At 43.2% G+C, this 26,685-nt stretch overlaps 1 protein-coding gene across 1 annotated transcript in view; it reads right to left on the reverse strand.

Moving 5' to 3' along the window:
- The window catches only part of LOC136638826 (zinc transporter ZIP11-like), a 160,506-nt gene that overhangs the window by 72,959 nt on the left and 60,862 nt on the right, over positions 1–26,685 (reverse strand). Inside the window, exon 3 of the mRNA XM_066612853.1 lies at positions 4,211–4,280. Within this exon, the coding sequence (XP_066468950.1) occupies positions 4,211–4,280 (70 nt within the window). The remainder of the gene's footprint in view (positions 1–4,210; positions 4,281–26,685) is intronic.

The following is a 26,685-nucleotide window of genomic DNA, read 5'->3' on the forward strand; positions in this document are numbered from 1 at the left end:
ACTATCCCTTCAAAGTTCCAAGCACCCTTACCTGGCTCCTGCATCTGGGTGGGTTCTTGAAACTAAGTGGAAAGAGCAGAGTGCATTGGGAGTGATCCCAGTGAGCTCTGCATTTCCTGCTGTGATTAAAGAGCCCATTTGTTGGCTGCAGACTGGAGGGATGCAGCTGGTATCTATTCACTGCACCCCCAACTGACATCCAATGCAAATATCATTGTTTATGAATGTCATGATTGGGCCTGCAGTGGGCTCAGCTCATGCTCTGAGCAAGAATCTCCCTATTGGGAGGACGGAACAACACAAGAGGCAGATTGGAGTCAAAAGGCTATGCAAGAAACTCTACAAGAGTTCTGCAAGAGTTTCTTGCAGAAACTCTACAACAGGCTATGCTTACCTCTCAGAAGATGTTTGAGTCAGGCACGATATGAGGGGAGGGGCCCAGAGCACCCATTATGGCAGCTAGAAGTCACTTATAGGCAGCATGTGCCTGTGATGCAAAGTAGAAGGACATAGGCTTCAGTGATAGATGCTTCAGGATAAGGCCCAGGGAAGCTGTGACCAAGGAGATGAGTAGAGGTGCAATATATGCCCTCCCCTCCCCTTACACCTGAGTGAGACACAAAAGGGGGGAGAGAGCAACTGACCGCCCTGCTGGGTTTACTGATTCAGCCCCCTCTTTGGCCTTCAGGTGCAAAACAGGTGACATAGGGAAGCACCAATGAAGGGGGAGGTTTTGAAAGGAAGAAAGACTGTTCTGAAAAAAGAGAAGTCAGGTCCAGGAAGACTACATGGTGAAATTAAAACTCCAATCCCAACAGTGCTAAGAGTGTCAGTCAGGATTTGACACTTCACCAGGCAAGAAATGGAGAACCTTAAAAGTGGTATGAAGAGGATAGCATATGGGCTACTCCACATTAGAACTGCCTCAGACCAAGAAGCTTCCTGGTGTATCATGTTTGTCTTTGCTTCTATTGCAGCAAGCTCATCCACACTTGAATGACTTGAATGTGATATAGCAGCCATTTTCAACCACTGTGCCGCGGCACTTTGGTGTGCTGCAAATGGTATGCAGGTGTGCTGCCAGAGTTTGCGGGAGGGTCATTTATTAGTAGGGCCAATGGGGGAAGTGAGCCTCCTCCTGGCAGACTGGTGTGCCTTGTCATTTGTCAAAAAACTGATGATGTGCTTTGACAATAGTCCTCAGTATGCCATGAGATGAAAAAGGTTGAAAATCACTGTTACATAATTTTATCCTGCCTTTCCTCACTATGATAGGCACAATGGGTTCTGCATCCATTGCTTCTGCTTAGAATGGGCTATATCCCAGTAAGCCTCAAAGTATAAATAGATTATATATCAAAACTTATAAACAAAACACTTTCTTACAGCACAGTGCTCATGAGACTTGTAGAAGTATTTTTAAAATGTCATATTAATTGTAAGGTGGAAGGGGCACATTTAGGGTTTTAAAAGGAAATTCAGAACCTTGAATTTGGCCAGGAAGATACTCAACAGCCAGTGCAGATGAGCTAGAATAGGACCCCATTCCTGCCAAAATAAAAAATAAAAATATTGAATTCTGCACCAGCAGCAGCTTTCAAACCATTCTCAAGGGCAGGTCCACACTAAGCATGCTGTAATAATACAAACAAGATTTTACTAAAGCATGGATAATAGTAGCCAGATTTGTACTTCAGAGAAAGGGGCTCAGCCATTGTATCAGAAATAGCGAATAAAATGCACTTCTAACCATGGCCATCCCTGAAGGATCAAGTAGCAAAGCCAGATCCAGAAGTGACAAACTGATCCTTCAGGGGGAACACGACCAGATCTAGTTCAGGAAACCTCACTGTCTCCAGGTCACATAGTCCTCCAACCATAAGAACTTCAGTCTTTAATCAAATTCAATTTCCACATAACAAAAAAACTCAGAACTTACTTCTGTAATCCTCTCTGGTAATCTCTACCACCAAGGGAGAGTAGAAGTCACAAAATACAAACAAAGTGATGTGAAATGAAATTCCAACCATTAGCAGTCTCCACAGCATTTATTCGTGTCAGTAATTGGATAGAAAATATTCATCCCCTGGCCACCTGAGAGCTCTAAGGTTTTAGGCATGCTGAACCAGTCTCTTCCCTTCAGAAATCGTGACTCAAGAGAGCAGACTGGCAATTTGTTATTCAGATTTGGGTCATATTTAAAAAAAAAAAATCAGAGCCACCTGTTTGAGAGTTTAACTCCTAGGGGAGGTGGCTACATGAAGTTTGTAGTAAGAAAGCAATGGTGCCTTAGTTTCTGTCTCAGGGGACAGCATATCTTTCACAGTGCACCGTACAATGTTGGAACTAAACTAATAGTAAGCACCAATAATCTGCAAGACAGTCCATTTTGAATGTATTTCCTGCCATAAATAATTCTGATAACTAAAAATAAACTGCTAAATAACCATAATTAGAATTATTGGTACGCCCTTGATCCTTGATAGGTAAGCTGGTTTCAAAGCTGTCATCTGATTAGGAACAGTATACGAAAGCCAGATCCCAGAGTTTCCTCATACTCTATCATAAGTGAGTATAAGACAGTATAGTGTATACGCTAAGAGAGTATACAAACACATATAAATTGAGCGGCAAGCTCACTGTTGATTCACCATATTTTGGGCACAAGCACAATCTGTGGGTCGGAACTCACTGCAAGCCAATTTCAGGTGGGTCCCATTCATTTTAATACGTATTTTATTTTTAATATATTAGACTTGACGCTACCATGGTATGTGACTGCATTTGGCAAAGTGTTACAGATCTGCACTTTTAAAGGGCTACTATGTACTGTATAGGCTTTTAGCAATCATAGTCAATGAGACTTACACCCTGCAGCCTTTGGGATGTTTGGGGAAACTGATTTTGTCATATGGAAGAGGTAAAAATTTTCCTGCTTGATGATGTCACTTCCCGCCATGACATCACTTCCAAGTTTATGACATCACTTTTGGTGGGATCCGACAGACTGGCCTTTCTAAAAAGTGGGTCCCAGTCCTAAAACGTTTGAGAATCACTTGTTTAGGTGATTGTCTAAACCTGTCTGATAAATAGCATAGGAAACAGAATTAGGCAAGAACAAATTGAAAGATCCACTGCCTAGCAGCCTTAGCGACTATGTCTTGCAGTTCTTTCCTTTATTGGGCTCCAGATCTTATAACAGAGTCCCTCTCCCAACCAGTTCTTGCAATTTTGTTCTCTGCCCACCGCAATGTGAAAAACCACAGGCCAAGTATCTCACATGTCTAAGACCCTATGCATCCAACTCCAACATGCTCTTTCCTTAAAGACAATTGTTAACATTTGCATAACACACAGCAGTGTTCCTGGCAGTGGGAACACAGAGCACCCTTGGACGAATAAGAACTGCATGTGATCTCCAAAATGAAATTTGTAGGCATAAGTTTTGTGATCTATAGCGATTTTTGATTGGAATACTGTATTCTTAAGCGAGTACCTGTGACCAAAGACTGCACTCTATTTATAAGGTCTTTAAGAGAGAGATATAGAAACAGAGTGATTCGCTTTCTTGCCCTTTTCAAGATTAGACACAGATATGGCTGGAGTTACATTATCAGATCACAATCTGGCAAGTACAACTATGCTTTTCTATTATCATTTGATTGTTCGTTCTTGCTCAATTTGTCTGTTGAGACAGTGAAGGGGCACTGGGTAGCACTGAGTCTCAGAAATCTCTCTGTGATGTTTCAGATCTGGACTCTGAACAAACAATTCTCTGGTTGTTAAATTAGTTTACCAGGCAGATGGGATTGCCAGTGGCTATCTGGAGAGTCTATCTGCCCTGGAGGTGAGCAAAAGAACTTTTAGCAAGGGCACCAACCACTACCTTTCTGCTTTAAGTCATTTCTGCCCAACGTTGCATATATGCAGCACGGACAAAATGTGTACACCTGTGGGCCAGGCAGAAATGGGTTAATGGTACTTTTCCCGCAGCTGTGTGGCACAACCAGAGTGCTATTTGTTGCTGAAGAGGAGCAAGCAAAGAGAATGTTAGTAACTCTTAGAGGGTTACCTGGCAACACCACTGCTTCCTGCATTCATTTTCCAAAACAACTTAAGGCAGCAATAGTCTCACCTTCCAAGACAACACAACAGTAACTTTTCTACAAGAAAACAAACTACACATCTCAAAATGACACAGTGAATTTACCTGGCACGTTCAAAGCTTGCAGAGGCGGATTTTCCAACAGCACCAAATCCAACACCAACAGCCAAGCCCTCTGAAAAAGAAAGGAAACAGCAGTTACTAACCCAGTGGTTGACCTGGCAGTTAGAGGAATATCCTGCTTAATTTGTTTCTCATGTACTTTTTGCAGCACAGCCAAATTTCTTGAGCAACTACTGAACCTAAAACGATCAACTTCTTAGCAAGATACACACAGTAGAAAACTCCCTATGGTATGCAGAATGCACTACAGCTTGGCTTGGAAACTGACGAGTCAGAACTGACAAATCAGTAATGGCTTTTAGCAGTTGCATGAATGACATAATGCTGGGAGCATCCAGTTCTCTCTCAAGAACTCTTTCATGAATTGCGAGTTGCAATTTTTTCCCCAGTTTATAGAAGGGAAAGGTTATCTCACATCAGTTCCTTTTGTATTTGCTTTCACAACACTCATCTTGGGCCTCACTGAACAGGTTAGATGCATCTCCTATGGGGATGTGTATGACCAACCAGGGCCACTAGCTGATGCAGCAACTGTTTCTCAGGAAGGCTGCATCAGAGGTTCTAAGATACAGAATGCAGCCCCCCAAATATTTTATAATTGATGTTTTTGGGGTGCTGATAGCATTACTTTTTGAGTCATATTTTGAACATTGGAGATTAGTAAAGCAAAGGCTGTTGGGCCCTACATGATGTTGCTTGTTATCCCACATTCTTTTCTAAGGGACACCTCCTGTTTCAAACCACGTCAGCTCCACACAACACAATGCCTACCTGCCAGAGTAGCACAACTCAGAACTACTGGACTTAACAAAAATCTAACTGTGGTCGCCTGCTTTATTTAAGGCTTCTTCCCTAAACTGCTTACTCCAGTGTTTGAAGTATCATAGACAAAAGCCTGAGAACATGATCCAAAGAAAGCTAGTTGTTTTAAAAATCAGGTTGATATAAAAAGGAGTTAAAACGCATCTCCACTAGCTGATCTAATCAGTTTTAATGTGACTTACAGCCCAATCCTATCCACACGTTCCTGGCAGTAAGCCCCATTGATTCTAATGGGACTTACTTCTGAGTAGACATGCATAGGATTGGGCTCTAAAATGCTATTACACTGGGGCCTGGATTGGGGCCTGATTACAACTTTAAACCATAATAACAACAAGAGAGTCTTGTGTCACCTTCAAGATTTTTTAGATTTTAAAGTCCCCCAGAATTTCAGTAGCTTTTGCTGCAATCGTCTAACATGGTTACTCTTCTAAACTCAACCCATCCAGCTGACCAGACCTTCTGAGACTGCAGCCACTTGCTCTTTTTATTCCAACGATCCAATTTTATCAGTTGCTGGCGCCTCGTCCGCAAATGATTCCAAAGGATTGGGTATAAGGGTTAATTTTTGAGAGCAATATCTCAGGTTATGGCAGCATGATGACACAACTCACAAGAGAACATAAGAACATAAGAACAGCCCCACTGGATCAGGCCATAGGCCCATCTAGTCCAGCTTCCTGTATCTCACAGCGGCCCACCAAATGCCCCAGGGAGCACACCAGATCCTGAGACCTCATCCTGGTGCCCTCCTGCATCTGGCATTCTGACATAACCCATTTCTAAAATCAGGAGGTTGCGCATACACATCATGGCTTGTAACCCATAATGGATTTTGTTAAGGTTATAAGAGATGGAACCTTGGCTTTCCCCAGGTGTGAGCAGGGTGCACAAACACAGCATACACAGCAGAGTCCTTTAAATGCAGCAGTTGTATTATAGAGCAAGGGTTTTCACAAGTAGAGTAGTCAGTAAACAGTCCAAGTCATATACGATGAGCAGTCAGTTCAGTATTAACAAATCCAAATCAGCTTTCCACAATACACAGTCAAAGTTCAGTCCACAGTCAGTAACATATACATACATCTAGCCTCCAAAGTCTCAGGCAACAGTTCAACAGTTGTCTCCCACTACACTCCTACTACTGCACTGGAGGTTAAGTACTCTGAATAGCCAATCAGTGTAGGCTCAGTTACACTCAGGGTGTGGTAGTCACAGGTGCTGGTTGATTCAGCTGACTCAGCAGCCTGCACCTGTCCCTGAACCAATTTGTTAGCTGTGTTTCTGGCTTCCCCTGAACACAGACTTAACAGATTTTTTCCTCCAGAAACTTGTCCAATCCTCTTTTAAAGGCGTCCAGGCCAGACGCCAGCACCACATCCTGTGGCAAGGAGTTCCACAGATCGACCACATGCTGAGTAAAGAAATATTTTCTTTTGTCTGTCCTAACCCGCCCAACACTCAATTTTAGTGGATGTCCCCTGGTTCTGGTATTATGTGAGAGTGTAAAAGAGATCAGTTCCAGCAGACATACCAATCTCACACAGCAAATACTGTAATTCGTGCCTGACAATTCCTCATATTGGACTAATTCACTTTCAATAGGTTGGAAAGCATGGGCTTTGGACTGGCACAAGAACTCTTCTTTGGGCATAGATATTCGAAGAACTACAGTAGCGTGTAAAGCAGTTGCACAGCACAGATATGGATGGAGACAAAGCACAGCAGCTGGGAGCAGGCAGACTGCAACCTACTCATGTGCCATCTTCTTTCACCCCGAGACTGTAGTCAGCAGCTTGTAAGCAGATAGACATGCTACACTCGCCTCATATAAGAGGTACAACACTGGAGCTATGCTGGTGTAAGCCAGTGGTTGTTGGGAGCCAAGACCCACCTCAAACTCCAACCTGCAAGATGAGACTGAACGACATCAGCCCCCAAAACACGAGAAGCGGATATCCATGCCACATTTTAGGCAGAGTTAACACACAGGAGATGAATATTTGCCATGTGCCAAGTTTGTGGATTTTTAATTATTAGTGCGCAAGAATTCAGCATGTTCTAATAGAAGCCCCTCTAGCAGGTGCATTTACATCTCCACAGGGTGCAAATCAGAACTGCCTTAATTACAACTGCTGTTAATGTTAACAGGAGAGGAAAGCCATTTAGCCTTCAAACAGGTGCAGGAAATCTGGCATCATTATGCACTTCTGGCTTCATCCCCAGAGGTGAATCTCAAAGCCACTCAGAGGTAAATTGGCTCATTCTTCTCAGCAAACTTCCAAGGTTCCTCTATTTCATTTGCAAAGAAATATACCCTAAACATCATGAAGGCTTTCTTTCTCTCTCAAACTGTTGGAAGGAATAATTCCTGAGTCATATAACCTTTTACTGCCAAACTCACTTACCAAAAAAAGAAAAAAAAGAAAAAAAAGACATCATTGTACCTCCAGCATCAAATCGAGAGAAGCAGAAAATTAATTAACACTACAGCCCTTGGAATCTCTTAACATAAGGGAAACAGAGGTATTGCTTCCCATGAAGCTGAGAGACAATGGCTCATCTTCTATGGACCAATCAGTGACATCGGGCTAGCTACATTACCTGAAGTCTCCAGGGCAAGCTCCAGTTGTTTTAATTTTCAAAATACAATATGGTCTTGCACTCTGCCTCACTCCAGTCTATACCCACCCTTCGTTTACAGCATCCCCTGCTGGCTGCTGGTGCTGCGTTCAAATCCCCATCCAAGAAAGGTCTCAAAGTGGTTCCTATAATCACCTAGCCACCACCATGGCTCTCACAGTACAGTGCTGCTGATTGTGATGACAATGGTCTGCAGTACAGCAACCACAACAGAGCACAAGAGCCAGCCTAGGTGGCCTAGAACAGTGTTCTTCAAAGTAGGGTTTGTGACCCAGTACTGGGTTGTGAGATGATTTTCACTGGGGTGCACAGAGTAAACAAACAACCCAGTTCTTTCACACTTTCCACTCCCCAGTTTATCCTCCTGTCATCTGCTACTTTTTACCCTTTTCTCCCCCCCCCCCTCACCCCTGGGAGCAGGTCTTATAGGCTTATATTCACCACTGCCTTCTTCAGCACCAGGTGCTGCTCAACTGTGATTGCACAGCTGGCAGCAGCACCCAGTGATGAGGTCACTGCCATTGCACTGGGTTATGGGGGCACTTGAAGAATGCTAGCCTAGAGGACAGGAGGGCTGCAGTCATGTAATGAGTGGTTTGGCCTGGTGATCTCTCTCTCACACACACACTCACACCTCATTAGGGTGGTGGTGGTAAGAAGTTCCTCCTACGTATGCTAAATCAAGAATACATAGCTTCAGTGGTGGGCCCACCACAGCAGTGGATTCATTGTGTAGAGACAGATGTAGTCTTCCCTTGATGAAGTCCAAGAGGACCTTTTTCAGTTTGTAGCTGAAGAAGTATGCACAGGACCAACTGGCTGAGCCTTCATCACTGCCAAGACCATCTCCCTTACCCCTTCTTAGAGCATTTCTTAAACAAATTGTTTTTAAAAATTAAAGCACCAGATGAACAGAAAACATGCAGAGTACTTGGAAGAAATAAAAAAGAAGCCAGCTCACCTGAGGCATGGGGGTGTGTGGGAAGGCAGAGAGATCACCCAACATTCAGTTTGGTATTTGTGTGTGCATCCTGTGAGAAGAGGCGGGGGAATCAGAGCTCATCCCACAGCAGAAAACCACCCACCCACTCCTGTTTGCACATTCATCTCAATGGGGTTTCAGCCACCTATGAGCCAAAATACTGACAGGAACAAATGAAGAAAAGAATCTAGGTACTTTAAAGAAACACACACACACACACATAACCCAATTATCCGGTGGGAGCCCCCAGGAATTAAAGTAGGTATCAGACATTAATGAAAGCCAAATGCAAACTGCAACTATGTGAGAAACATAAATAAGAGAAAACTGAGCTCAGCAGATGGCACAGGATGGGAGGGCTCCTTGTCGTGTGTGAACTGCAGGGTAGAAGTGGAATCTGTACAATGTCTCAGGGATGTAACCAAAACATGTAAACTAGATAAGTCATAAAGAATAGACACAGGTAACAACTGCATAACCATTTTGCTCATGAATGCGCCAAGGGAAGCCCTGAAAAGACAGGGTCAGCCAAATACTGCTGTGAAGGATGTGATCTCCTTGCAACATGCAGAGGGGGATATGGGCAAGAAATGAAGTTGGCAAACCAACAAGGTACTGATGAGCTGTGCACTCGGACTTCCTTAGCACAGATTTTTTGTGGGGTCTACATAAGGGCAGATGCTTCCGAACGTTTGCTCTTGAGAACATCTCATGTAACAACAGCATCTAACTGCAAGACCCTAAAACATTAGCTCCCACACTGGTGGGTCGTGACCCAACAGGGGAACCGGGAGTGAACCATTCCCCAAAGGGAATTGGTCCAGAAATAGGTGCCCTGATGGCAGCGCAGTGATCACACCACTGCCGAGAGCAAAGGGTTTTAAAAGTTATCTGGGGGGGAGGTTGTACTGGTGTCCAGGAAGGTCCTGGAGGCTCACAACCCCATATGGGAGCCTCTGCACTGCTCACAATGGTGCAAAAACCAGAAGTGGACTCCAGTTGCACAGACACGTAGCTAGGTCATTTGACACCCAGAGCCCATAAATTTTTGTCACCCCATACGATACAATTAATTAATTTATTAATTTATTGATTAATCAATCAATCAATTCACATTTTTATATCACCCCTCCTCTAAACAGCTCAGATTGGTGTACATGGTTCCTCCCCTTATTTTGTCCTCACAACAACCCTGTGAGGTAGGTGATACTGAGAGATAGTAATAGTCATGACATGTAATTAATAATAATAATGGCCAGAAAATAAACGCAGTAAATATTTCCCCACAAGCAATGGATGAAATTCTGCATCAAATGGTATATAACATGATGGTATTATTCCTAAAAGCCACGATTTTCAGAATTTTGGTCACTACGGTGTCACCTCCTCCTCCCGGATATCTCATTGGCCTGTTTTGAGTTAAGGCAGTGGTTCTCAAACTTTTAACACTGGGACCCACTTTTTAAAATGACAATCTGTCCAGGACCCACCAGAAGTGATGTCATGGTTGGAAGTGACATCATCAAGCAAAATAAAATAATTATAAATAATTAAATTAAAGAAAAACAGATAAATAAGGGGAAGCTAATCCTGTTTCACCAAGTGAATTTTCTCTGTAGCCTGACTGTAATAACAACCCCCCCCCCAAAAAAAATCAGTGAGATTTTCAGCCCTCCCCAGTGCCCACCTTACCAGCTCACGCCTCTGTTTTATTCTTGGTGGGGGGAGGTGCCTTCTGGAGCAGTTGTTGAACTCTACTTTCATCAGATTCAGACCATACAGCCAGCCTTGCGTTCCCCTTTGCCTGACTTGACCAGCCAAGGCAATTTGCTTACCTGCGAGTAAATGCGACCATGTGGCTTACTTTCACTTTCCATAGGGCTCAATACTTGGAGGGCCTGCTTGGAGGGAGGGACTTCCTTCTTGGGTGCTTTTTGGGGGCTGCTTTCATTGGATAGGAACCATTCTGATGTCGTTGGATTCCACTCAGCCTGCCCATTCCGATGGACTAAGGCACATTTGCCTACTCATGAGTAAACATGCGATATGGCTCGGTTTCACCTTCTATAGGGCTTCATTCATTTTTTTGTTTCCAGTTTTTGGGCTATAACACTTGATGGAAAGGAGATAATTTCCTCCGATTTTTTGCACTGCATTCAGCTGGAAGTTCCACATCCAATGGTATACTGCATGATGGAGTTATTCATAACCTCCGCAATGCTAGCAATGTTGGGTAATTTGTGGTGTCACCCCCTGCCCCAAGGCTGGTACCTGGGGCAGACTGTGCCGGCCCTTTGCTAGCTACACCACTGCAGTTGCAGATCAGAATGATTAGGAGCAGCGCAGAGACTCACAGAGTGGGCTGTGAACTCTAGGACCCTCCTGGACACCAGTATGAACTCCTTTTAACTTTAAAGTTAATAGGGTAACTTTTAAAACCTCTTGCTCCTGGTGGTGGTGCAGAGCCATTAGGGCCTACCCTGCTGCCCTACCCTTGCCAATACTTACAGCCCTCCAAAAGTCTGAGTAGGACTTTGGAAACCACTGCTCTAAGAAGATGGGACAATTCCTGCCCAGCCAAATTGGCTGGCATTGCCACAGACCCCATTCCTTCCTTACATTACTGGTCCCTCTAAGCTCCTCCTGATACCCTGCAAAGTTATTAAGGATCTTGGGGAGATGAAGGAATTGAGGCTTAAAAGGCACAAACTTTGAGGGGGAAGACTTGAGAAGACACTAGGAGCTTAGTCTCCACCTGCAGAGAAGTGAAAATGACATTGACAAATACTAGGCAGTATCAAGAGCCTCCTGAAAGCACCTGTTGCACAGGCTGGTACCCACCACCCCTGCTTTTCAGTGTGAGGCTGTTGGCAGGAGAAGTCCCATGGCTGGCCATAGATGGGGGAAAAGGATTCCTATAAACCAGGGGTCTCCAAACTTTTTGGCCAGAAGGCCGCATCAAATATCTGGCATGGTGTTGAGGGCAGGAAAAAAAATTTAAATATAAAATTTAGAGATTTAAAATTTAAATATAAATATAAAATTTAAATATAAAATAAATTAGAGATGGAATTTAAGAGGAGTGAATAAATGAATGAATGGGCTCATTCATTCAACCTCTCTGGCCCTTGAACACCCTCCAGATGCAACCAGAGCATAGTTCCAGTCATGTTTGGCCAAGCGGGCCAGAGGCTTTCAGGGGACAAGAGGCTTGCCGCAGGCCACACCTGGCTCCGAGGCCAGGGTTTGGAGACCCCTGCTATAAACCACAGAAAATCAGTATTTACATACAGGGGTAGAAGGCATAAAAGATTTGTTCCTCACATTACTTTCAGAAGTATTGGATAGCAGTCAATGCACAAAGATAGAAACAAAGGCCCAAATCCTAACCCACTTTCCAGCACAGGCATAGCTGTGCCAATGGAATGTGTACTGCATCCTGCAGGTGGCTGGCACTCACAGAGGCCTTCTCAAAGAAAGAGAGTGTTTGTTCCCTTAACTCAAAGCTGCATTGGCCTTATGTTGGTGCTGGAAAATGGGTTAGGATTATGCCCAAATATAAGTTTCTCCTGTGGCCTATTTAGTCATCTATTTTGCTCAAATAGGAAGGACGATATGCCCTTCTAACAGGGCAAGAGTGAATGCTCATCAGTGGGATGACTTGGGCAAGGGTATCATTTCTGACCCCCCCCCCCCATACATATCACTCATGCAGATGCTGCAAGTTTAAAGCTTGAGGTGTACCATCCTTTCTTGTAGAGAGCAACTTCTTTGAAAACAACATTTTGGTCCCAAATTACACAGAAGTACAGTAATTCTGTGAAACTGCACACTGCTCAGCGTTCTAAATCTTTGTTTAAAAAACAAGGATGTGCGACTAGGGCTTAGAATGCTTTTCCATCCAACAACTTTTCCTTTCAGAACTATTATTGCGCCAAGCTCCTTGCCTCACTACTACTGAGAAGAAAGATACAGATCCCCATATCTTTTCCCTGAAGTGAGAAAAAAGCAGCTTGGGGGGAGGGGGAAAGCATCATATATTTTGCACTGTCAGTGCGTTTTTGCCCTGGAGATGTCCCAGTCTCCAGGTCCCCCAGTTCCAGTGATGTTAACAATCACATTGCAGCAGCTATTATAAAACAACCAAGCAGTAAGGCAGACTCGTGCAAATATGGAAAAATTTGAGGGTTCTAAATAAGCCAGAGATGGAGATTAAGCCCTTAATTAAAAAGGCCACCCACCCCCACACACGACATTGTGTAATTAACAAAAGCAGAAAGTTGAATTAAGATAATGTGGCAACAACAACAAAATCCTCTGATCTCACTCAACTTCTTTTCACTGGGCTGCTTCCCACCAGCTGCACTACATCCTGCTGCTTAATTCCCTTAACTGAGAACACAAAGAACGATTGACTACAAATGCTCTTTAAGCAGCGACTACTCAAAACATACACAACTCCCACGTTTGTGTGTAAAAATATCACAGAGCCTGTAGCTGCTTCACAACCAGCCAAGATGTTTCTAGGCAAATAATATGCATTTTTTACATGGGCAAAACAGAAAATATGCCTGTGTGGGGGCACACCAGCTAATGTAGCTTGGAGTGTGCACGTGGAACTTCTACCCTTGATGATCAATTAACCCTATGGTCATGCAAGATACTCTCATGCATAGAATTATACATTCAAACAGTTATTTAATTCCATCATCTTTGCGCTGATTTGCAGCTTATCTGTTTAACTCTTGACGTCACTCCTTTTACCAATGCAAAGTTGCCACTTTCTTTATGATAGGTGTTATGTGAAAGCTGCATGACAGGTAGAAATGCAACAGATGCCGTTTCCTCTGTTCCAACCGCTCCATGTCACAAGCAGCACCTCTTACAAGTTCTGCCTGTCAAACAAGTTTTAAATGCACAGGAGGTGCCTGTTAGGGAGGAAAAACACAACCATATCCCTTCTCTCATTGTTATCAGCCATGCATTGAACATATGAACATATATGCAAGAGGGAAGTACTTTTCCTTCTAGCACAACACCAGAATCGGGGACGTCCACTAAAATTGAGTGGCAGGAGAGTCAGAACAGATAAAAGGAAATATTTCTTTACCCAGCAAGTATTTAATCTACGGAACACCTTGCCACAGAACGTGTTGATGGCACCAGACCTAGATACTATTAAAAGGGGACTGGACAGATTTATTGAGGAAAAGTTCATCACAAGTTATAAGCCATGATGACTTTATGGAACCTCTGGGTTTTAGAGGTTGCCCATCTCTGAATGACAGATGCAAGGAAGTGACAGCAGGATGCAGGTATCTTGTTGTCTTGAAAGCTCCATCTGGGCCACTTTGAAATGCAGGAAGCTGGACTAGATGGGCCTTTTTACTGACCCAGCAGGGCTCTTCTTAGGTTCTTATGAAACCATCCCAGTTTTGTCTGTTCTTACTGATGGTAGCTCCACAAGTTTTCAGATTGGAATCTTTTCCAGCTCCACACAGAAATGCTAGTTAATGAACAAGAGACCTTCTACACACAAAGCAGTTGCTATGTCACTGAGCTGTGGTTTCTCCCCAGATAGAATTTGATAGAGTTAGGGCACAAGCCTAACCAGGTCTACTTAGAAGTAAGTCCTATTTTGTTCAATGGGGCTTACTCTCAGGAAAGTGTGGTTAGGATTGCAGCCTTAATTCCAATGTTTGCTGGACCATAAGAAGCACGTTGTAACTTTATCTAGCGGGCTACAGGAAACTTTGGCCTTATCCAGCAGGGTTCCTCTTACGTTCTTAGGTAGGTATGGCAATAACACATTATGTTTACTGCAGCCATATAAACAAAATCACTCCAAAGAGTGATCCAGCTAGTGAATTATTGCACTCATTCATGTTCTTTTCCCAGGGGATGCTGCACAATCAAAGTCATTGATGGGCTAGGGACTCAGCATATACAGAACCAATTGCTATCTCTGCCCTCTGCCTTGAGAAGACGCTTCCCTTCCTTAGCTATTCTGATAGGTAAATACAAAAAGACATTTAAGATATTCAAGGAAGCAGCCCACATAACGTGACATAGACTTGATGGATTCGAGCTGCCAATGTAGAGTGTTGTGCCCATGACTATCTGTTAAATGTTATGGGATCTCAGAGCGTAGGCACTGGGGAGAAGGAGTCTGTTTAGTTTTAGTACTGTTCAGAAACTATCTCAACCCCACTCACCCATTTTAGATCTGCTAACAGTGCTTGTGCTCTTTCCCATTTCATTAATTTCAGAGCAATACACCCTCATTATCAGCCCACAAGAACTGAAATGCACCTTCAAGGTGTGCTTTCAACATCTCTGTCACAGAAGCCATGTTTTGAAGGAAAGAAGCAGCTTATCTGAAAGCATGTACTCTACCTAGCAATTACTGTCACCTCAGCAAGTGAATGAAGACATCTGCTGGTTGCGAACTTGCTGCATCTTTTCTTATCTGTACTAGCACATCGACAGTCAGGAGAACATAAGTAACAAAGTAATCAGTTCAATGCAGTTCTTTTGCGAGTAACTTTAACCCTAAGGCAAATAAAGCATGTGGCAAAGGTCTTAATGAATCCATCCACAGACTTCCCTTTCTGGGGACCACGATGATGACACCATTATCTACCTTCACCAATGTGTAACATAGTCACTAGCAGGAAACACCTAGTCCTTCCATATTTGTGAGAATCACTGCCATCAATTTGAGGAAAGCTGACCTCCTACACAGAAAGATGATGGATGTTCTTACTTAGATGGTGCCTATGAACACCATATGGCAAAGCAGCATCCCACAAGGTTCATCAATGACAGTCACTTTATTGAATAGCTATTTAGAGAAGATATTCAAATGCCTTCATGTTAGTGGCTATAGTATGGTAAGATGCCATGTCGGAACACATGCAGGTTACTAAGGAGCATTCCAGAACGCACTCCATCTCTCTTCAGGATCATATAATGCAGCCATTTTCGGCCACTGTGCCGTGGCACACTGGTGTGCCGCGAATGGACTGCAGGTGTGCTGCGGGAGTTTGGGGGAGGGTCATTTATTAGTAGGGCCAATGGGGATGTGAGCCCCCACCAACAGCATGGTGTGCCTTGTCAATGGTCAAAAAACTGATGGTGTGCCTTGACCATTTTAGCACCTTGTCAGTGTGCCGTGAGACAGAAAAGGTTAAAAATCACTGATATAATGCAAGGGTGGGTGGACTTCAGGCTTGTCTTTTACTAGAATCCAAAGTCAGATGTAAAATTGTACTTCTACATGCATGAGCCGGACAGTGGGATAATCTGCACAAGCACAGTTCAACATCTAAGGGCCCAATTCTATTCAACCTTCCAGCACTGATATAGCAATGCAACCCTGAGGTAAGGGAACAAACATTCCCTTAAACTGAGGAAGCCTCTGTGACTCCCCCCCCAGCAAGATGCAGCATGCACCCCGATACAGCATGCACCCCACTGGCACTGCTGCATAGCACTGGAAAGTTGGATAGGACTGGGCCCTGAGTTACTTCTAACCCAAATCTTTAAAATTAGCCAGCAGAGTTGCACAAAGACCTGGTCAAGGGCAACCAGTTTAGTACAGGTTGTGCCTCATTATCCACTGTGGTTCCATTCCAGAACACCAGTGGATTTAAAAAAAAATCAGTGGATACCAAATCAGTGGAAAAATAGCTTTAAAGACCCACTTCCACATAGAGATGGGAAAGTCCAGCACAGCTTGACTTGAGTAGAGTTGCCAAATCATCACCTCCCACAACTCAACTTGAAAATGAGTCATAGCGGGGGCACTTTTCAAGTCGCTGAGTCTTTAGTGATTTAAAGGACTTGAGACGAGTTCCCCCACCCTAAAAAGCCTGACATAGAAAAAACGGGTTTCTTTTTTAGAGTCTTCCAAGCGCATGACTCATGAGTTGCCAGGTCACCCAAAATCACACATTTTCATGACTCGAGTCTGAGTCACTGATTCGAGGTCCTAACCCTGCTTCCAGGCTTCTTGCTTCTCCATTGTCACCACAGAATGCACTGGTATAGATGCTATATTGCAATCAGCCACTAGATGGGGTGGCTAAATAAATAAAATCTAAAGCAGGGGTGCTCACACTTTTTGGCTCGAGAGCTACTTTGAAACCCAGCAAGGCCCGGAGATCTACCAGAGTTTTTTTTACAATGTTCGCGCCATCATAACATATAACATTTATGTGTACAATGTATGTTGGTGTACCTTGAGCCCCACTGAGTATAACAGGACTTACTCCTGAGTAGACATGCCTAGGATTAGGCTGTGAGGCTGCAATCCTAGCCACACTTACCTGGGAGTAAGCCCCATTGAGTACAATGGGCCTTACTCCCGGTGTTTCCTCCCAGAGGCACCTGAAGGGGGGGGTTGGCACTCCGCGATCTACTCATTTTGCTTCGTGATCTACCGGTAGATCGCGATCCACCTATTGAGCACCCCTGATCTAAAGGAATTATACACCCCATCTAGTGGTTGAATACAGTATAGTATCTATACATTCTGGAGCGACAATCAAGGCTCAAGAGACTCAGAACAGAACTTTAAAGCTATCTTTAAACCCGAGAAGCTTGCAACTACTGTGGTTTAACAGCCCAAAGGTAGGAAACTGGATTTTGGTCCTTTTTTTCCCTCTTGTTACAAGGCATTTAAAGGTGGATTCTGGTATTAGAGATGAGTCAAATCACTGGATGCCAAATCAGTGGATACTGAGGGCCCACCTGTACTCATATTTTGCAGGTGAAGAGAATGAGAAGAAATGTTTAGCACAAGCCTAGTTATGTAGAGGATTTCTTTTTTAACTTACATATTTACTTGACATTGTTAGAGTCAGAAATCCTTGCCGATCTACTGTAAATCATCCAGTAGAGAGTGCCGTATATGATTCTGAAGAGTGATGCATTCTGGAATGCTCTCCAGTAACCTGCATGAGTTCAAAAATCACCCAGAGATGTGCCAACCTACCTTCTGTCTGTCACTCACAAAGAAGACAAACTGGAAGCTGCTCTTCATTTAAAAGCTCAACAATCCTCTATGGCAGTGTTTCTCAAACTGTGGGTCGGGACCCACTAGGTGGGTCACAAGCCAATTCCAGGTGAGATCCCATTCATTTCAATATTTTATTTTTAATATATTATACTTGATGCTGCATTGGTATGTGACTGCATTTGGGGAAATGTTATAGACCTGTACTTTTAACAAGCTACTATGTCTATTCTTTAGGCAATGATAGTCAATGGGACTTACTCTTGGGTAAGTGTGGGTAGGATTGCAGCTTAGTTAAACATTTTCCTGCTCAATGATGTAACTTCCAGTCATGACATCACGTCCAGTGGGTCCTGACAGATTCTCATTCTACAAAGTGGGTCCCAGTGCTAAATGTGTGAGAACCACTGCTCTATGGGATTTCATGCAATATAGGTAGGAAAATACCGATGTTTGTAATACTGGTATGGTCTAGCATTACATCTGCACCAATACTAACAAACAATAGACACTGCAGACTTGGACTTGCAAAAGGCTTCCTTTCTCTGACTTCCTGAGTACAAGAATCAGTCATAGGTTAGGAGGACAGGAACTGTAATTGAATAAATAATAGGAAGCATATGATAGAAGTAGGTGGACAGTTCTCACATCAGTAAGCAATTGGGTCTCACAAGGATTTGTGCTGGGGTGAGCATATCTAATTGATTCATAATTGATCTGGAGCCAGGGTGAGCGATGAGGTAGACAAGTTTGCAGATGTCCCCAAATTAAGTGGAATGATGAAAATAAAAACAGAAAGCTCCCAAACACCCTCTACAAACTGCATGAATGGGCAAATGAGGTTCAATGTAAGCAAGTACAAAGTGGTGCACACTGATGCAATAAATTCCAGTTTCATAGAGATGCTAAGGGGAAGTTTAGGTGACTGACTTTCTGGGACTACCCAGGAAAGAGAACGTGGGGGTTGTGGTGGAGAAATTAATGAAATCAAGAACCCACTGTGTGACAGCAGTTGCAACACCAAATTCTGTGTCATGGAAGATTATTAGAAAAGGCACAGAAAACAGAACAGTCAATGCTATAATGTCTTTTATATAAGTCTACAGTGATGATGCATTTGGAATACTGTGTGCAGTTCTGCTCATCTTCATCTCAAAAAGGAATATCACAGAGCTGGACAGAGTACAAGAAACAAATGAAGAACCCTGGGTGCCTGGGTTGTTGCATACCTTACCTATAAAGGAAAGGCTACAAACATCTGAAACTTTTTAGTTTAGAAAATTACTACCTTAAGTAACATGATAGATGTCTATAAATGATACATAATGGAGACAAAAGAGAATGACTTTTTCCCCCCCACTCCTTGATTTCTCATAACATTAGATCTCCAGTCACCTAGTAAAACTGCTTGGTAATAGATTTAGCACAAACAAAAGACAGTACTTCTTCAACACATGAGTTTATATAATCTACTGTCACAAGATGTGGAGACAATTTAGATGGCTTTAAAAGGGAATTAGACAAATTCAGAGAGAGTAGAACTAAAAATGGTTAAATGGAACTCCCAGGTTGCTTCTGAATACCAGAAGAGAGCAAACAGGAAGGGGCAAAGAAGGGTTGGGGGCAAACAAGTGGGAAGGGGCTTTGTGTTCATCTTGCTTGTGGGCTTTCCAGAAGCAGCTGACTGGCCATTCCTGAAACATGGATGCTGGACTAGATGATTCCATGGCCTGAATCAGCAAAAGGCTCTTTGTTCCTTATGGTTGGTGTGAAAGCTGATGCAATAATAAAACATGGTCAAGTCATGATCGTCAAAAATCATTAGTAGAGATAGTGACTAAAACACCTGTATTTACTAGGATACAACTCTCATAATGAGCCTCTAACTGGCTGAGATTAAGCAGCACTCCTTCTGAGTTTCTTTCTAACCATATGATCTGAATCTCCTTTTGCTCAAGCGTCTCTGGGGATTAGTCCTGAAGTAACATTACCTAGAGGGTTCAGTTTATTTGGGATGAGGCTGCACTTTCCCTAAAATCGCAGTTTACCGTTTGAGAAGACTCCTGGACCCATACTGGCATCTGGATGCTAGGAATGGCCACCTTTTACCAATTTCAGCTTGTTCACCAACTGTACCCTTTCTTTTCCTGAGAGTCATGGTTTGTTCTTGGACATTACTGCCTTTGACACCACTGGGTTTGATTGCTGTAATGTGCTTTATGTCCTTGAAAGCAGCCTAGAAGCTTCAAAATGCAGCAGTGAGGGGTTCTGAAAGAAGGTGCCTTTTGGATCGTATCACTCTAAACCAGGGGTGTCCAAAGTTTTTGGCAGGAGGGCCACATCATCTCTCTGACACTGTGTCGGGGGCCGGGGGGGAGAATTAATTTACATTTAAAATTTGAATAAATTTACATAAGTTTACACAAATGAATTTATTAAAGATGAACTTATATGATTGAATGAAGGTCTTGCAATAGCTCAAGGCCTATAAAAGGCCTTGCACAAAGCAAGGCTTGCCTTTCCTTTGCTGCCTCTGCTGCATCACAGATGTGAAACAGCAAACAGTGGAGGGAGCCCTCATACCACAGCTCATGCGAAAGGTCGAACAGTTGACCGTCACGCTGAGAGCAGTTACATCGGGCCAGTGTGGGCTCCAACAAATCTCAGGAGGGCCAGAGGCTCATTGGAGACTGGGGGCTCCCTGAGGGCCACATTGAGAGGCCTCGAGGGCCGCAAGTGGCCCCCGGGCCGGGGTTTGGGCACCCCTGCTCTAAACCTTCAATAGTTTCACCATTTATTTAACCAGTTGGCTTCTGGGTTCAATCTGAGGTTCCGGCCTTGACCTGTAAAGCCCTAAATGGCTTGGGACCAGAATGCCTCAGGAACTGTATTCCTCCCACTACATAATGAACCTGACAGAGAATTCCATTCCATTTTGGAGCACCCCCTCCCTGCACTTTGCATCCTGCCACTGCTATGAGATACAGCAGGCGGTTCCCATGACAAAGTCTTTTTCACTGTGTTGTCCAGAATTTTGAGGTATATTTTTCCCAAAGAGATACACTCCTGGCTGCAACACTGCCTGCTTTTAGCCAGGCAGTAAAGGTTAAAGGTTTTGGTTTTTTTTCTTTCCCACCACAACAATTTGTTTTAACACTATTCAGTTGACCTGGGAATACGTTGCTTTAGCTTGTATTTATTAATAGGGTGCAATCCTAAACCCTTATATCAGTGCTTTCCAGCACTGACATAAGGGCGATGCAGCTCTGAGGTAAGGGAACAAACATTCCCTTACTTTGAGGAGGCCCCCGTGAGTGACACCCAACTGCAGGATGCAGCACATGTCCCATTGGCACTGCTATGCCAGTGCTGGAAAGCACTGACATAAGGGGTTGGGATTGTGCCCTTAGGATGTTTTATATCACAGTGTTGTAACCATTTTGCAAGCTACCTTGATAAAGAGAGAATATGGTAATAGTACCTCAGCAACATACTACAAACAGCATTAATGAACTTGAAACAGAAGCTACCTGGCCCAATAAAAAGCCCAGCTAGTGACGACGACAGACACCAGATTGTAAGTGGAGAGAAAGTAGTCTGAATACACATTTGTTACCTTGAAAATAAATGCTTTGGAATGAAGCAAATGTGTTTTTCAAACCACTTTCACAACATTTAAAATGTTGCATATGTCTTTTACCCTTAGGGAAAAGCAAACGTCTGTGAATGGATGTTGTCTATAAACTACTCTTTAAGTTTGGAAGGTTTTGCTCTCAGGTATTTAGCAGCATGGACATGAAAGGCTTACAGGAGGATAACACACAAAAGGGGGGAAATCAATGAGCAAGTCACTAGTGAGGTATTTTTCTTCTAAAGTCAGGGGATCAATGAAAACAGATGGTGGCACAAAGCTGTTTCAGAAAAGCAATAAAGTGTTGTGTCTGAAAACTAAATTGAGGCAACATTATATAGTGCAAGACAGTAAATGGAGATTCTTAGGTATACAGAAGAAATGGGAAAGGCCATTTCTTATTTCCAACATTTCTGTAGGTAATTGTCTCCTGTGTCTTCAGGATATCACGTTTAAAGAAGAAAATCACATTCTAGCAGTTTAGAATGCCAGCTTTTCCCCAAAGAATATTTTAGGGGGAAAAAAATTAGTTTTGCCTTTAAAAACAAACACAAAACCACTACTGTGCTTAAACCTTAGTTCTTGTGGGAACTGAAATTAGCTCTTGTAACACAAGAGGACGTGAAAAAAGTTTTTCCTAGTCATGAGGTTTGTTCAGACAATATTTTTATTGTCCATCGAGTTCCACATGTTGACAAATGCTCACTCATTATGCCTGCTTCTCCCTCCCTCCCTCTCCCAGTAAATGTTTCTGATCATATCAGAGAAGTTGAGAGATAAGTATCATCTGAACTGGTCCATGATCCCAATTGACACGATGATGTAAATGTAGAACTGGCAAATCAGAACAATTCCTTTGGGGCTCAATTCAAGAGGATAAGATGGTGATATGTTCCTACTTCCCTTTCACTTAAACCCCAAGCTGATGTATCTTGGTCACAATCCAGGAGAATGAAGAATTCCTAAATCTATCTTGGAGCCTTGCTACCCACAACACAAAGCTTAACCACAGATGAAAGAAATGGTTAAAACTTAAAAAAGCACAGAGCACACAGCTGTGTGAGCTTCAGCTACTCACTGTGCACACACTGACAAGTGTGACCTGGGGTATACTTGTGGAAACCATGATAACCATCTCTCACTTACCCCAGGGCATTTCAACTGCACAAGCCCAGCACTTAATCAGGGCAACAGCAAAAGAGTCACTTGCACAGTATAACTGTCCTAAGAAGAGTTGTAACCACAACATGCAGGAAACCAGAAAGTTGAAGGGGTGCAGAATGCGGCAGTGAGACCACTGCATGGAGCAGATCCATTGGACACGTAACACCATTATTGCATCAGCTGTAGTGGCTGCCTGTTTGTCTCTAGGCTCAGTTCAAAGTACTGGCTGTGACCTTTAAAGCTCCAAACAGCTTGATCATGAAATGTCTCTCTTACAAGCAAACCTGCCCAGGTGTTAAGGTCACCCATTTGTTCTGCCAATATCTGAGGGGTGATCAACAAGCACATGGGAGAGACCCTTCTCTTTGACAGTGCCAAGCTGAAAACTTCTTGCTCTTTCTAACCTCCTTTGAGCATTACTTTTGCCTGGAAAAGTTTTTATTTAAGGCAACTTTAATATAGTATGACAGCCTTCATTTCAGTTGTGTGATCTCCTCCCTCCCTCTGTGTGTGTGCGTGTGTGTGTGTGTGTGTTTTAAATCATAGACTGCATTCATCTTAAATGTATCTATAAGCTTGTTATACTATATAGTTGTATACATAAACTACATGCAACTTGTATATTTGTACAAGTATGTACAACTATTTCAAATAAATAAGTGTGCAGTTCCTTTGCACAGAAGGAGGATAAATGGCTTTTAAGTCAGGACCGAAGGATGTCTTAAAAGCAGTTTTCTAAGACATCCTTTCTGGATATTAGTGCAATACAGATTAAAATGATTGGACAACAGTTCAAAATGTTTTGGAGAGCAAAGGAATATGGAGCAGTAACTCTGAAGTACAGAAGTAAATCAGGATGGTTCACTTTCACTCATGCTGTATTTGGGTAGGTACATTTGGCAAAAACAAACAAAAAAAGTAGTAATGAACACACCGTCATTTCTAGTAAGGGTCAGAAATCAACAGTTTATAATCATTCTTCCATTATCTGCTTTGCCCATCAGTAGCAAGTCAGAGATCAGTAGGAAACCAGACTATTTGTCTGGAATAACTGAATTTAGTGTGGCCACAGCTGCAATCCAAAGCTTCCGTTTTACACCTCAGCATCACTCTCAGTGGTTTTTAACACAGCAGATGGAGATAGCCACAAGGTCATAAGAGCCTGGTCAGGAAATCTGACAGCTTTAGCTTGTAGAGAGGCAATGGGTGTGTAAGTCTACTTTTTATTTATTTATTTCCCTCTTCATTTATCTGAGACTATCATGGCAGAAGCAACAGATGCAAGAACGGACACCAACTAGTGAATATCCCTATGGGATAGGGGTTCCTGTGGTTCCAACTTTCCAAGCAAACAGGTTGAAGACTGTGTAGAGAGCTAGTAGCAAACAGGTGCCCAACAGATATTCAATAGCTATGCAGCTGTTTAATCAATAGATCTATGTTGCTAAGTTAATGACCCAAAAGGAGCTATGGGTTGAAAACTAAGCTGGCAGAGAAAGCCAAGAACAAATTAAAAATATTCATCTGTTCAGTCAATGCCATACTTGTTGAACGTGTGCCTTGGGTTTTTAACAATGTTCCTTTGCATGTGCTGTACACTGTAAACAAGATCAATTCAATTTCGGGATGTCTTCCAAGACCACTGTATTCCTGTTATATACTGATGTCTCACCATGTTTTCTTAGACATCATTTATTATTCAGCTTGTAATTATGTTACAACTGTAAGATAATCACTCCAGTTTTATGTGTATTATGCTATCACTGTTTGGTCAAGATGTCAGAAATACCACTGCTTACTAGTGTTTAAAACAAGTTGACAATGTAGGAACATCAGGGCCTAAAAGGGGGATTTACCAACTTCTTAAATTGCACAGGTACTTACTAATCAATGAAAATTTTTCTTCCCAGACAGGTGGTATTAGGATAATAGTATTTCCAGGGATTTATTTTTTTTTTAAAGGAGCAGGAGTAGCAGCTCTGTACCCATAATGAAGAGATAATCAGACCAGATTGCCAAAGATATTGATCCAAACTAAATACAATACTTCATATAAAACAGATAGATGCAAACACTGTTAAGAAAAATTAATTAAAGAGGGAAAATAGATCTATCAATGGCTGTTATTAACCATGAAAGTTAGAAGCGGAACTTTTGAGTTTAGAGTAATTGCAAAGTCAGAACCCGAGTGTCAATCGGACTGTAGCTCAACGAGCATCATCCACATAGATGATGGTGGTTTCTGAGTACTGAGTTGTATTTATTAAACTCCAGAGGTTTGCAGGAGTTAGCAAAAGCAAAACCGCTGAAGAGGACACATAACCTGACAACTCTGCTTCCTGAGTTTAAGGGTTAAACAGAAAAAGTCTGGATTCCTAGGCTGGACCAGGCAGAAGGCCTTATATTTTCACCATGACTAGCACAATACATCTGAAGTGTACTGCAAAGATTATATGAAAAACATAGGTTATTACTTGAGGAGGAAAAAAAGAAAAGAAGTGGAAGCAGAGTGAGTGAGTGCTGCAACCTAAAAATGTGATCCAGGGCATATTTGAAGAAAACTCCACAGAGCAGAGCCGTAACGACAACTTCTGTGGCCTGGGGTGGTGCTGTGTGGCATCACCCCCTGAGTGTACAGATACAGAAGTAATTGGTGGTCACGTGATGATGTCAGCAGCCTGGATTGCGAGCTTCTCTCGGAGAACAGAGAGAAGCAAAAACACCGCACCTCAAAGGAGGAGCAAGGGTTTGGCACACCACCACTTTCCTCCTGCCGCTGCCTTAGTGTTCTGACTGAAACACCAAGTCAGAGGCATGAGGAGGGCAGCGAGGAAAGGGGAGCAAGGGGGCAGCAGGGCGATCTGGCCACCACCCCCTTCCTCGCCACCTTCATCCTCTCACCACAGCCCCTTCTTAGTGTTTCTAAGTGACCCCTGATTGGGAGTGAAACAATAAGGGGTGGTGACCACCATCTTGGCTGGTTCTCAAATGTGCCTCCTCACATGATGCTCCAGCGTGGAAGCCAGGGTAGTTCACCCCCTCTCACCCCTATTAGCTACGCTACTGTCATAGTAGTCCAGTAGACCTTACTCCAGGGGAGATGTGCATACTGCAATATTTTGTTGCTGCGTCTCTTTATAACTCTGTGAAGACATGGTTACCTTCACTATGCACTAGCTTCTAAGCTTCCCAGAGGTACTTGGCTGGCTATTATTGAAGACAAACTGCTGCAATAGTTTGAATTTTTTTTTCTCCATATCAGAAAAAAAGCAGTTCTTGTTGTTTTTTTTAAGGCTGGGTGAGACCCACTCCCCAGACAAAGATCTGAAGGGTGACAAAGGGCTAATAATAATAATAATAATAACAACAACTTGAAGTGTGAAGAAGTCAAAGAATGAATTGGCTTAAATCAGGGGTGTCCAAAGCTTTTGGTAGGAGGGCCACATCATCTCTCAGACACTGTGTCAGGGGCCGAGAAAAAAAGGATTAATTTTCATTTGTTGTTGTTGGCATCCTTCAGTCTCCGAAGACTATGGTATCGCGCTCTGAATGGTGGTTCTGGAACAGAGTGTCCTCTCCAGTGCGCGAAGCCTGGGTAAAGTAGATATGGAGGATAGGCTGTTACCCATGCAGCAAATCCCCCCTCTCCACGTTGCTGAAATGGTCCAATGGAAAGGCAGAAGCCAGTACGGTTGGTTCCAGCGGCGTCGCAGGAGTTGCCAGAACGTGACTGTGTTCAGCCATGAACTGCCTCAGGGACTCCGGCTCTGGATTTTGCCTCGAGGTTGACTCCTGAAGCCTTTTCCATTACTGGATGTAGCCGTTTTCCTTCTCTCAGATGAGCTGCCTTCCCAGGTTAATGAGTCCCATCTACCCAGTAGTTTTAAATTTTCATTTAAAATTTGAATAAATTTACATAAGTTTACATAAATGAATATACTAAAGATGAACTTATATGATGAAGGTCTTGCAATAGCTCAAGGCCTATAAAATGCCTTGCACTTCGCTGCCACTGCTGCATCACAGATGTGAAACAGCAAGCAGTGGAGGGAGCCCTCATCCCACAGCTCACGTGAAAGGTCAAACAGTCACCCTCACACTGAAAGCAGTTGCATCGAGCCAGTGTGGGCTCCAGCAAGTCTCTGGAGGGCCAGAGGCTCATTGGAGACTGGGGGCTCCCTAAGGGCCACATTGGG

The sequence above is a fragment of the Tiliqua scincoides genome, chromosome 2 (genome assembly GCF_035046505.1).
Source record: "Tiliqua scincoides isolate rTilSci1 chromosome 2, rTilSci1.hap2, whole genome shotgun sequence".
NCBI classification, from domain to species: domain Eukaryota; kingdom Metazoa; phylum Chordata; class Lepidosauria; order Squamata; family Scincidae; genus Tiliqua; species Tiliqua scincoides.